The sequence below is a fragment of the Oryctolagus cuniculus genome, chromosome 18 (assembly GCF_964237555.1).
Source record: "Oryctolagus cuniculus chromosome 18, mOryCun1.1, whole genome shotgun sequence".
NCBI classification, from domain to species: Eukaryota; Metazoa; Chordata; class Mammalia; order Lagomorpha; family Leporidae; genus Oryctolagus; species Oryctolagus cuniculus.
Window position 1 is genome coordinate 12,068,889 of NC_091449.1, and position 13,614 is coordinate 12,082,502.

General features: G+C 49.3%; 1 protein-coding gene across 1 annotated transcript; it reads right to left on the minus strand.

The window, feature by feature from the left end:
• Positions 1-369: 369 nt before the first annotated feature.
• Positions 370-12,903, minus strand: LOC100352883 (zinc finger protein 227). Its single transcript, XM_070062134.1, is given in 8 exon segments — positions 370-1,578; positions 1,581-1,865; positions 1,868-2,344; positions 2,347-2,529; positions 2,532-2,594; positions 2,597-3,370; positions 6,787-6,913; positions 9,462-12,903. Coding segments are annotated over 8 exon segments (2,460 nt in total). The 5' UTR covers positions 9,522-12,903; the 3' UTR covers positions 370-1,087.
• Between the last annotated feature and the right edge of the window lie 711 nt (positions 12,904-13,614).

The window sequence follows — 13,614 nt, forward strand, 5'->3', positions numbered from 1 at the left end:
TGATCCGATGGCAGGAGCCAGGTGCTTCTCCTGGTCTCCCATGGGGTGCAGGGCCCAAGCACTTGGGTCATCCTCCACTGCACTCCCGGGCCACAGCAGAGAGCTGGCCTGGAAAAGGGGCAACCGGGACAGAATCCGGCACCCCGACCAGGACTGGAACCCGGTGTGCCGGCACCGCAAGGTGGAGGATTAGCCTAGTGAGCCGCGGCGCTGACTTAAAGTCAATATATTCTTGACATCTTCCAATCTCAATTCCTACAAATTTACCTTCTCCCATGTGATGTTTCCATAGCATTCCAGTGTTAGCAAACCATCAAATACTTTGGCAATCTGGTTATTTCTACACTGGCCATTAAACAATGATGCAATGGACATACTTTATATTACATAAATATACTTACTTTTTATTTTTAAGATTTCATTCATTTATTTGAGAGGTAGAGTTACAGAGAGACAGAGAGGTCTTCCTTCCATTGTTTCACTCCCCAAATGGCCACAATGGCCAGAGCTGTGCCAATCCAAAGCCAGGAGCCAGGTGCTTTTTCCCGGTCTCCCATGTGGGTGCTGAGGACCAAGGACGTGAGCCATCTTATACTGCTTTCCCAGGCCATAGCAGAGACCTGGATCGGAAGAGGAGCAGCTGGGACTAGAAACGGCGCCCATATGGGAAGCCAGCACCACAGGTGGAGGATTAACCTACTGTGCTACTGTGCCGGCCTCCTATTTACTTCTGAAATTCAAAGATTCATCTCTATGGATCTATCCCTTAATTTTTAACCTTACATGCAATATAAAACAATATTATGAGTCCTTAGCTACATGAATTTTTAGTCAGCAATTTTATTCATTTTTCATAGCTTTCCAGATTTAGTAAAAATATTGATTGCTCTAAACATAAAAGGAATATTAGTGGAAAAATAATGCAACTCTCCCTAACCAAAATAAACACAAACTAAAAAAAAAAAAAAAACCCAATTAGTCAGTGTATGGAAAACATCCTTTCACATACTGTCTTTAGGAATTATTCACATTGAAATACAATTTCTATAATTGAATCTTACCAAGAGGGCCAATTTCTACTCCTCTCTCAAGTAAGAGTTCTATTCCTGTTTCTCTGGCTCCGTGTCACCACTTTAATGACTAGGGAAATTCTGAGTCTGCAGAATTTCCTTCCACTGTTAACAGGTGTACAGGGTTGATCGCCACATGGACTCCAGAAAGAAATGAAGATTTGCACTCTCACAAGTAGCGCATTTCTCACTGCTAAAGCTTTTGGCCAGAAAGTGTGGACTTTCTGGTGGTACGTAAGGCGTGAGCGGTGGCTGAAGGCCTTCCCACATGTATCACATCTGTGCAGTTTTTCTCCGGCGTGGAGCCTTTGATGGGCTTGAAGACGTGCACTCTGACTGAAGCCCCTACCGCACTCCTCACACGTAAAGAGTTTCTCCCTAGTGTGGACACTTAGATGGACTCGCAGACTGGAGGGGAGACTGAAGGCCTTCCCACACTCCTCACACTTGTGGGGTTTCTCTCCTGTGTGGACCCTTTGATGATGGCGAAGATTCAAGCTCCTACCAACCCACACTCCTCACATTTGTAGGGTTTTTCTCCAGTGTGGCCTCTCTGGTGGTGTATAGACTGCGAGCTGTACCGAAAGCCCTTCCCACACACGTCACATTTGTATGGCTTCTCCCCAGTGTGGACCCTCTGGTGAGACTGAAGCCCAGGGGACTGACTGAAGCCCTTGCCACACACACCACACGCGTACGGCTTCTCTCCAGTATGCACTCGCTGGTGTGCCCGGAAATCTGTGGCCTGACTGAAGCTCTTCGCACACTCCTCACATTTGTAGGGCTTCTCTCCCAGTGGACTCTCTGATGAGCGTGGAGGTTTGGTCTCCAACTGAAGCCCTTCCCACACTCCTCACATCAATACGGCTTTTCTCCAGTGTGGACTACCTGGTGCAGTTTCAGGTTGGAACTGTAACTGAAGTCCTTCCCACACACACCACATCTGTATGGTTTTTGCCCAGTGTGGACTCTCTGGTGGGTTTGAAGCTTTGAGGACTGACTAAAGCCCTTCCCACACGTTTCACATTTGAATCGCTTCTGCCCGGTGTGGACATTCTGATGGACTTGGAGATTGGAGGCCTGACTGAAGCCCTTCCCACACTCCTCACATTTGTAGGGCTTCTCTCCCGTGTGGACTCGGAAATGGATATGGAGATCTGTATTCCGGGTAAAGCCTTTCCCACACGCCTCACATCTGTAGGGTTTCTCTCCAGTGTGGACTCTCCGGTGGCATGTTAATGGCGAATTGTGACTGAAGCCCTTACCACACAAGTACATTTGTAGGGCTTCTCCCCAGTGTGGACTCTCTGATGAATGTGAAAGTGTGCAGCCTGAGTAAAGCCTCTTCCACACTCTTCACACTTATAGGGTTTCTCACCCCTGTGAACCCTCTGATGGACACGGAGGTTAACACTCCAGCCGAAGCCCTCACCGCACTCTTCACATTTGTAGGGTTTTCCTCAGTGGGGACTCTCTGATGGCACTGAAAATTTGAACTCTGACTAAAGCATTTCCCACACTCTCGCCAGTGTGAGTTCGGTCATGAATGACGAGCCCCGTGCTGCTACCGAATCCCTTGCCACAGCTGTCACAGCGGTAGCACCTCTCTCCTGTACCATGCGCCTGATGAGGGTGAGAAGAGTTCTCCCCGAGGCAACCAGCAGGTTCCCGACATTCATTTGGTCTCTCTCCTGAGTGAGTTCTCTGATGAATTTCCAGACGTGAACTCTGGCTGAAGCACTTCTCTCCGGGGTGAACACTCTGGCGAAGGGGATGCACTGAGCCGTAGCCGAACCCCTTTCCACACTCACGGCATGGGTGCGGTTTTTCTCCTACGGGCAGCTGCTGACTCGTGTCATCACTGATGCCAACTCTGCCACATTCCTTACCTTTGCAGGGTTTCCTCTGAGCGGCAGTGCTAATCTGCTCACTACACGAAGATTCCTCCATGAAGTCTCCACACACACGCAGGGCACTTGGCTTGTCACTCTGCTTACCTCTACTCTGATTCTGTGCTGCATTCCAACAACTATTCTGGCAAGAATCTTGAGTCCTCAAAACTGAACACCCTTGGTTTTCACTATTACTGGGGCTCTCTCCTTTACGACTCGTTGTATTATTCTCATTTCCAGAAACCTGCATGGAATCAACTTGTATTAACTGGAAACTCTTCCTCTGAAGACACCTGGTTAATTCACTTGCAACCTGCTTCCGGATCTGCCAACAGGATAACTCCTCATGTAAAAGGTATGTTACGGCCAATCTTCGAAGAGTCTCCAATTCGTTTTGATTCTTGCTACCTATCGAAAGTAAATATTCAGAGATGAGGACAGGTAAATACATATTCTTTCTTCAGAAATATCAGAATTTTACCCTAAGGCCAAAGGAGAATGCCTTATTAAGCCAGAAGGATGATCTTGTCCTTATAACATTATTTATCTTTCTCTCATGTTTCATGCAAGTGAAAGCAATGAATGGTGTCAACAGGCTTCTAATTCTAAAAGGTAAAAGTGACTCATTTAGAAAACCTACTGTTGGGGCCAGCACTGTGGTACAGTGGGTTAAAGCCCTGGCCTGCAGCGCTGACATCCCATATGGGCGCCCGTTCAAGTCCTGGCTGCTCCACTTCTGATCCAGCTCTCTGCTGTGGCCTGGGAAAGCAGTAGAAGATGGCCCAAGTCCTTGGGCCCCTGTACCTGCGTGGGAGGCCTGGAAGAAGCTTCTAGCTCCTGGCTTTGGATTGGCCCAGCTCCAGCCATTGTGGCCATTTGGGGAATGAACAGCAGATGGAAGACTTCTCCCTCCCTCCCTCCCTCCCTCCCTCCCTCTCTCTCTCTGCCTCTACTTCTCTGTGACTCTGCCTTTCCAATAAGTAAATAAATATATATATATATATAAAATTTCCACCCTTTCCTAGTCAGGACTATCCTCATGCCCACAGTATGTGAGTGTCTTTAGACTTCTGGAGCTGGTCAGTTTAAACTGCTAACTGCTGTATCCAGGTCACAGGATCATTCAGGTACGAGTGTCAGGGGAGTGAGAAAGTGGTATGTTGGCCGCATGGATGAAGCAGTTTCACCAGGAAGCAGCCAACCTGGTGTTGCTACGTGGGGACAGATGAACTGTAGTGCTGGCATGCAGGTGTTGACCACATTTAACAGTTCAGTTACACATTCTGGAAATTGGGAGTAGCTTTTATCTTCTGAGGTTAGGTTTGAATCTTTACCCATCAAAGTTATATAAGGAATCAGAATTATGTTCAACATTCACTGGAAAAGAATGTTCAAAAAAAATCCATGAACTACTCTAGTGTGTTGTAAACCTATGAGCTATTTCTAGAATTAAGAGGGACACGAAGGTCAGTTGTCTCCATTCTCTGCAAGCTGTTTTTAAGATTCATAAAAACAAGCCCTTTAACTTGGGCTGTCACCAATACACAATGTTTTAAAATATTATTTGTACACAGAGCAGGGTTATAAAATCCCAAAACATACTATGTTAAGTTAAAAAAGAAAATGTCACAGGATTGGGTAAAAAAAGGACTTGCTGGCCGGCACTGTGGCTCACTAGGCTAATCCTCTGCCTTGCGGCGCTGGCACACCGGGTTCTAGTCCCAGTCGGGGCGTCAGATTCTGTCCCGGTTGCCCCTCTTCCAGGCCAGCTCTCTGCTGTGGCCAGGGAGTGCAGTGGAGGATGGCCCAAGTGCTTGGGCCCTGCACCCCATGGGAGACCAGGAGAAGCACCTGGCTCCTGCCTTCAGATCAGCGCGGTGCGCCGGCCGCGGCGGCCATTGGAGGGTGAACCAACGGCAAAAGGAAGACCTTTTTCTCTGTCTCTCTCTCTCACTGTCCACTCTGCCTGTCAAAAAAAAAAAAAAAGTAAAATTAAAAAAAAAGGACTTGCTATATTATGCAAAAATAACAACACTAATGATCACAGGTCTCAGGGTTCTGTATGCAGGAAAATGAAACCCAGTGAAGTGAAGCGAGTGTAATGTTCCGGACACATCAAAAGTGATGCAGCTTGGTGACCTAGAAAGGCAGGCAGACATCAGAATAGATTGCATCCGTCAGATACAAAATGCAGGGCCCAGTCTGTCACATTAACAGACAATCGTCTCTGTTCTGTTTCTGCGGTGGGGGCCACGAATACCTAATTTTTACTTTAGTTTTTAAATGTGTAGAATGAGGTATATGCAATTAGAGAGAAAAGAGGGTAAAAAGTGAAGAAGTGAGAGGGCAGGGAAAAGCGAGGTGGGACAGTGCGGTGGCTGAGCAGTGAGACGCTGAGCCGTGCTATCACACCCTGCTGAGAGACGGCAGCACCTGGACGAGCGGGCAGTCGTGGACATGAGAAGCAGACCAGCTGCTACCTGAAACAGCCACATGGTCCTGCCCAGAGCGTCCCCTTCCTTGGGTCTCTGCTTCCTTCCTCCAAAGTCTTTCTTCTGCTTCCAACTGGGACACCATATCTTATTTGAAGGGAAGGTGCCCTATGAAAAGATTACATTTACATTTAAGGTGAACACACAACTAAAATACATCTTTGTCCAAGTCCTCAGAACCTATGTAATCCTCAGAACCTCTAAACTCATTTTTTTTTAAATTTTTTGACAGGCAGAGTGGACAGTGAGAGAGAGAGACAGAGAGAAAGGTCTTCCTTTTGCCGTTGGTTCACCCTCCAATGGCCGCCGCGGCCGGCGCGCTGCGGCCGGCGCACCGCGCTGATCTGAAGGCAGGAGCCAGGAGCCAGGTGCTTTTCCTGGTCTCCCATGGGGTGCAGGGCCCAAGCACCTGGGCCATCCTCCACTGCCTTCCTGGGCCACAGCAGAGAGCTGGCCTGGAAGAGGGGCAACCGGGACAGAATCCGGCGCCCCGACCGGGACTAGAACCCGGTGTGCCGGCGCCGCAAGGCGGAGGATTAGCCTAGTGAGCCGCGGCGCCGGCCTCTAAACTCATATTTTAAGAACTTTTTTGAACATGAACTAGTCAGACTAGGCCATGGCCTAGCTAATAGACAGATCAAATCAGCTGTAGCCACAGATAGATCAGACAGATGAGATTTAGCCAACATCTGTTTTTATCACACTTCTAACCCTGTCTCTCATACCACTCACTGAAGATGGTCAGTTTTTGCTGTAATGTCAGCAGTCTTTCATAACAAATTCTGATATTTTCTATCCTTATCTAAACTGAAATTGTTCAATTTCATGGAAATAATTGTCAATATAATGCACAAGGTTGATTTCACAACCCATCACGGGTCACAATTATAATATGAACAAAGTACTTATAAGAAAAAGTACAGAAGTTGCCCACTGATAGTCTATTTAAACAGGGTCTCTCAACTGTGGTCCTACAGGGAGTCTAGAGTGGGTGAACCTCTGCTATGGGAGCTGTCCTGTGCATGGCAGGAGGTTTAACGTCCCTGGCCGTTACCAACTATATTGCAATGGCACTCCTCCCCAAGTTATGACAATCAACTACCACATGTCCTTTAGGGACAAAATCACCCTTGGTTGAAAGCAAGTGATTTAAAAGGATAGCATTTTGCCTGAGCAGAAAGACCAGAAAAAACAATGCTTGTTTTCCCAGGGATTAGAAAACATTTTGTCAAGAGCAGGAGGCCATTCCCAAAGGTCCAAAGCCTTGAACCCCTGAGGACACAGAGGTGACTCCCAAGGGAGGTGACGTTCAGTGTCGGGGGCCGTCCTCACCCACTGCGACCAGGTTCCGGAAGTTCTCCAGCATCACAGCCCGGTACAGCTCCCTCTGGGTGAGGTCCAGCAGCCGCAGCTCCTCCCTGGTGAAGACCACGGCCACGTCCTTGAACGTCACCGCCTCCTACAACATAAAACACACCACCAGCCTCCAGAGGAGGGCAGTACCAAGAAGGATAATGAGGACGAAAAAACTTGGATTCCAGGCAGCCTTCTGTAACAGGTAGGTGGCTCAAGGCACCCACCATACCCACCTACTGTCACGTTCACAGCCAGTTAGGGCACCAGTTCTGGAGTCAGGCTGTTTGAGTTCAAATGCCAAAGCCCTGCCCTTGATTAAATAGAGCGCCTTGCACACATTCCTTAAGCGCTCGCTATCTCACCGGCTCTCCTCTGTGACAGCATCTGAATCGTAAGGTGGCTGACAGGATGAGGTGAGTGAAGAGGAGTGAAGCACTCAGAATGGTGTCTGGCACATCACAAGGCCTTAATCAACGTGAGCGATTTCCATCAAGATGATGATCGCTTTCACCCTATTTCACGACTGGTGGAACAGTATTCTTGGAATGACTTACCTTTACCCAACCCACGTAATATATCATTAATTACAGATTTTTATCCATAGTCAATATTGCAAAGATTCTTTTACAACTGTCTCAGGCAAAAAGCAGCAGGTACAAAGTCATAGGATATTCACTTTAAAAATTCTTGAATGATGGTAGACCTTCTTCTTATAAGGTTTAGCCAAATAACACTTCACAAAGGAGAGCCAAAGTTTTCTTTAGTCTCTAGACTCTCACTAAACAGAACTTAATTCCCTCTTGAGAAAAATCTTTTGGGGGCCAGCACTGTGGCATAGCAGATTAAACTGCTGCCTAAGACACCAGCATCCCATATGGACACCAGTTAGAGTCCTGGCAGCTCCACCTCTGATCCAGCTCCCTGCTATGGCCTGGGAAAAGCAGTAGAAAATGGCCCAAGTGCTTGGGCCTCTGCACCCAAGTGGGAGACCCAAGATGAAGCTTCTGGCTTCAGTCTGGCCCAGACCTGGCTTTTGAGGCCATTTGGGGAGCAAACCAGCAGATAAAGATCTCTCTTTCTCTCTCTGTAACTCTTTCAAATAAATAAATCTTAAAAAAAAGTCTTTTTGGGGCTGGTGCTGTGGCATAGTGGATACAGCCGCCACCTGCAGTGCTGCATCTAATATGGGCACCATTTCAAGTCCCAGCTGCTCCATTTCCAATCCTGCTCTCTGCTGTGGCCTGGGAGAGCAGTAGTAGATGGGCCAAGTGCTTGGGCCCTGCACCCACATGGGAGACCCGGAAGAAGCTCCTGGCTCCTGGCTTCAGATCGGCCTAGCTCTGGCCATCATGGCCATTTGGGCAGTGAACCAGCAAATGGAAGACTTCTCTCTCTATGCCTCTACCTCTCTGTAACTCTGTCTTTCAAATAAATAAATAAAAATCTTTTGGCAATCTAAATTAAATAAATAAATAGAAGCCCCAACATTTGCACACATCTAATTATTAGTTATGATCTTTTAAAAATAAATTTACTTTCATTTTTATGATATTCCTATTCCAATCGGACTTTCTGCATCTTCTCGTCTGAATAGAGATTTAAGCTCTTTGATCTTTGCCTCACGTTTAAGCACATCCCCCCAGTCAGCTATTGCCTTATCCCAAGACACTTCCTATTTTTGCTCTAGGGGCATGTAAAACACTCACAGCAGAGCTGTGCTGAGCACCGAGGTACCACAGCTGGTGAAGAAGAGACGGGCCCAGAGATGGGGACAGCAGAAGCGCTGGGGCTATCATTCTGAAAGGTCAAGGCAGACACAGCCATGGTACGCACGCAGACCTCTGAATGGGAACTTCCCTTGCCCTATCTTCCTTTTCCATTCCTGAAAGCAGAATGTCAGAAATCCCTAATCCAATAGAGGCTTCAGAGACCACAGGTTTGGCTACCTGTGAGGTGTTAATTATATGATGTATCCACTTCCATTTCTTCCTGTTTGAAGATAAATCACCTACATCCTCACACAGCACTCTGAAGAATAACGCAATGACAGATGGGGTGGTGAGGTGTTTATGGACCTTAAACTATATACATATTTTGTTAAAAAAATTAATACAGCAAAGAAACAGGTAACTAAAACAAATATACGTGCACGTTCAAAAAATACACAGCTCTCGTCCGTCTGATAAATCACACCATGTAATGCTTGAACGCCTGCTTACACAACCCCGAGGGTCCCTGCACCGTTTCTTAAAACAGTAAAATCTGAAAAGTCCGAGCAAGGAATCAGTTTTTTTTTTTAAAGGATATTGCAATTCAATAGAACAGGCTATAACCACTTAAAATGCAGGTGACACAGTTAAACAAGGAAAACATAATTCAAAGTTTCCCCTTCCTTTACTGCACACAAGCAGTTGCAGACGTCCAGGGAAGAGGCCATGGGAAAGGGAAGCGACGGCCATCGTCGTCACCGCTCCTTCTTCAAGACTGCTTTATAAACAGTACAGACCACAAAGCCAAACACACATGTACAGCTGCCCACGACACGCACTGAGAGACCTGTTGACTGTGACCAGCATCATGAAAGATGAGAAAAAAGGTGAACCTAATTTTTTAAAAACAGAACCACAGCTGCAGACACAGACAGATCTTACCTGAAATCTGGTCATTTCCTCCCGTTCCTCCTGGGGAACGTCGGCCTCCCGGGAGGGCATAACTGGGGAAGGACAGAAATCCACAGGACACGCACGTCAGAGCTGCCATTAGCCATGTGGGTCTTTCCAGAAATTACACAAGGTGCCCCTGCTTACAGAGGCAGCCACGCGCAGCCTGACAGCGGAGCGTGGACGGGATCCGGCTCCTACCTGTGCCGGCTCGGCGCTGTCAGGCAGTGAACAGCCTGCACGGCCAAGCGAGTCCTCCTGACACGCAGGTGTCCAGTCTTCAGAACGGGAAGAAAGGAGAGGCAGAGTAACACTGCGTGGATGAGGGGCCAGCACTGCGGCGTAGTGGCTAAGTCACCGCTGTGACAACAGCATCCCATATGGGCACCCTCTAATGTACTTGGCCCAAGTCCCTGGGCCCCTGCCCCACGTGGGAGATCTGGATGGAGCTCCAGGCTCCTGGCTTCGGCCTGGCCCAGCTCCAGCCATTGAGACCATTTGGGGAATGAAGCAGTGGGTAAGATATCTCCCTCTGTAACTTTCAAATCAATTAGTCTTTAAAAAAGACATATATGGAGGGGGCCGGCACTGTGGCGTAGCGGCTAAGGCTGCCACCTGCAGTGCCGGCATCCCATATGGGCACTAGTTCAAGTCTTGGCTGCTCCACTTCCGATCCAGCTCTCTGCAATGGCCTGGGAAGGCAGTGGAAGATGGCCCAAGTCCTTGGACCCCTGCACCCACATGGAGGACCCAGAGGAAGCTCCTGGCTCCTGGCTTTGGATCGGCACAGCTCCTGCTGTTGTGGCCAACTGGGGAGTGAACCAGCAGATGGAAGACCTCTCTCTCTGCCTCTCCTTCTCTGTGTAACTCTTTCAAATAAAATAAATAAATCATATGTGTGTGTGTGTGTGTGTGTATGCATGTGTGTATATACATATATACACACACACACATATGGAATGAAAAAAAACGAGGAACTGTAATGAAGAGCCTGGGTTCGATTCCTGAAAGTGACAGCACTTATATACCCTCAGGAATATCAAAAATCCCTGTGCCTCAATTCTATCAGTTATAAGCTAAGAGAAGGCCAGGGCCATTGCTGGCCCAACTCCTTGGGCCCCTGCACCCGCGTGGGAAACCTAGAAGAAGCTCCTGGCTCCAGATAGGCACAGCTTTGACTTTTGCAGCCAACTGGGGAATGAACCAGTGGACAGAAGACACCTCTCTCTCTCTCTCTGCCTCTCCTTCTCTCTGTGTGTAACTCCTCCAAATAAATAAATAAACCTTTAAAAAAAAAAAGAGAGAGAGAGAGAGAACTGCTGGGGGTGGCCCTGTGGCACCGGCATCCCATAATGGGTACCAGTTTGGATCCCAGCTGCTCCACTTCCAATCCAGATCCCTGCTAATGTACCTGAGAAGGCAGCGCAGGATGCCCCAAGCAAGCACTTGGGCCCTGCACCCACATGGGAGGCCCAGAACAAGCTCCTGGCTCCTGGCTCCAATCAGCCCAGCTCTGACTGCTGCAGCCATTTGGATGGAAGATCTCTGTTGCCCTTCCTCTCTCTCTCCTCTCTAACTCTGCTTTACAAATAAATAAATCTTTAAAGAGAGAGAGAACTATAAGGCTTTCCTACAACTGATAAAAGGCATGAGTTCACACATAGAAAATTCTCAACATAATAAACCAGAACAATAAATAGAATTAATATGAAGGGGCTTCAAGAGTGTTCATGGGAAATGTGCATTTTCTCTTAATTCTAGTTTTTCATGAACTTTTTGAAGCCTCCTGGGACTCTCCTCAACTGACAAATTGCAGTGACACTTGGGAATGCAAGAGGAAGTAAACACACCCAGAACTGAACAAGAACCACCTCAAACTCCCAGAAAGAAATACAGTTTACACCTCAAAGAAACGACATTAGATTGAGACAGTGTAACGTGGAGACCCGAACAATGGAGTATTACAGGAAAATGGAAGGAAGACGGCAGCTGTCAAGTCAAGCTTTCTGTGCTCAACGAAAAGATTTTTTTACATGACACGAGTTGTCTTTTAAAGCTTAAGATAAACACGTCTGTAGGCGCCCTGAAAACGGGCTGCGAGAAAACGCTGCAAAAACCCTGGGGAACAGAATAATCCTTGTTTAAAAAAAAAAAAAGTCCAAGATTTGTTTTTAATTAGTTATTTATTTATTTGAAAAGTAGAGAGAGGGGGAGGGAGAGAGAGAGGTCTTCCCTCCACTGGTTCACTCCCCAGAGGCCGCATGCGCCAATCCGAAGCCAGGTGCCTCCTCCGGGTCTCCCATGCAGGTGCAGGGGCCCAAGGACTTGGGCCACCTTCTACGCTTTCCCAGGCCACAGCAGAGAGCTGGATCGGAAGTGGAGCAGCCGGAAGTGGAGCAGCCGGGACTCGAACCGGCACCCACATGGGATGCCAGCACCGACTACCCGCTGCGCCTCGGCGCCCGCCCAATATTCAACTATGGAGCGACTGCGGCAAAGCCGCCCAAGCTTTTTCCGTCTCCTTTTCTCATCCTTAAAACCAGGCGTGCGGCAAGACTCGACTCCAACTCCACTCGGCCCGTGGAAGGACGCGTCGAATGGGAGCGCGAAGACGTCCTTGGCAGCAGCATCCTCCCCGGCCCACGCACGCGCGAGGGACCCCGCGAGGCGGCAGCGCGCACGGGGCCGCAGGCGGGCGCTGGGCAGAGGTCCGGCCCCGGCCTTGCGTCCAGCAGCGGACGGCGCCCCCGGGGCTACGCCGGAGCCACCCCCGACGCGCACTGTCCCGCTTCCAGCTGCAACCCCACGCGTCCCAACAGCTCTGCCGCGGCTTCCACGCGCGGGACGCGGCCGGCGGCCGGGGAGGCGGGGCAGGGAGAGGCCACCTTCCAAACGCCCGCCCGCCACCCACGGCCACCCCAGCCGGGTCGCGGGGGAGCTGACTCCCCTCCCGGACCGGAAGGATGGTGACGGCCTTCCTCCGCCGGGCGGAAGTGGCCGCGACGACACAGAACTCCATTTCCCAGAAGGCCGCAGGGCTGGGGGCGGCACCCACGCCGCGGCCTCCGCTCCGAGCGGCCGCCCATTGTTTCCGGACAGAGTCCTGGAATACATTTCCCCAAAACCCCTAAGAGGAGGAAGAGCCAGGTCCCGCCCTTGTAGAGGGAGAAAAAAGGAAGAGAAAAATCTCCCAAGTCTTGGAGCGCATGAACTACAATTCCCAGAATCCTTTTCGTGACTTCCTGTCATTGGCCGGAAGTCGTCTTCGGACACTCACGGAGATTAGCTTCTCATATGTCTAAGGAACAAACAAAAAGTCACAGCAAATGCGTGAGAATCTTAAAACATGGAGTGTTAAGGAACAGTGACCCTTTATTACTAGCAGTATCCACACCGCTACCGACACATGATAGTGACAGCTGTCGATTTGGTTTTTACGCTAACAGGATCAGCTGCTAGGGGAGACACATTTTAGATGCACAGGAATGGAAGTCTTGCCATCCACGACAATGCGGTCACGACGTTCAGTGAAGTGAACCGAGCACGGAACTCCGCGTGTCACGTGACCTGACTCATGTGGAGTCTGAGAAATAGAGAGTGGAGCAGCCGGGACTCGAACCGGCGCCCGTGCCCGGTGGCAATGCTAAGTCATCCTCCCAGGTTACCCCACAGTCAGCCCTTCTTTTTTTTTTTTTTTAATTTTATTTTTTGACAGGCAGAGTGGACAGTGAGAGAGAGACACAGAGAAAGGTCTTCCTTTGCCGTTGGTTCACTCTCCAATGGCCGCCGCGGCCGGCGCACTTCGGCCAGTCAGCCCTTCTAAAGGCCTGCGGTGAACATCTGAGGGCAGAACCTCGAGTGTCCCTCTCAGGATGGACGTCTGAGGAGGGTGCCTTTGGGCTGTCAGTGTCACCGCGAGGGGAGGAACGAGGAACTGTGTCCATTAGCTAAGGAAAAATCTGCGCTCAGGTAACTGATCCTCAGCCAATGCCGGAATCTGGGAGAGAACTGGCAGCCAGCGCGCGGTCAAGATGCCAGCATGATAGACTCCACTTCAAAGATGAGAAGGAGGCACGGTTAATTAACTGACAAACTCTGAGGCCCGCGCTGGGGCGCAGCGGGTGAAGCCGCCGCCTGCAGTGCC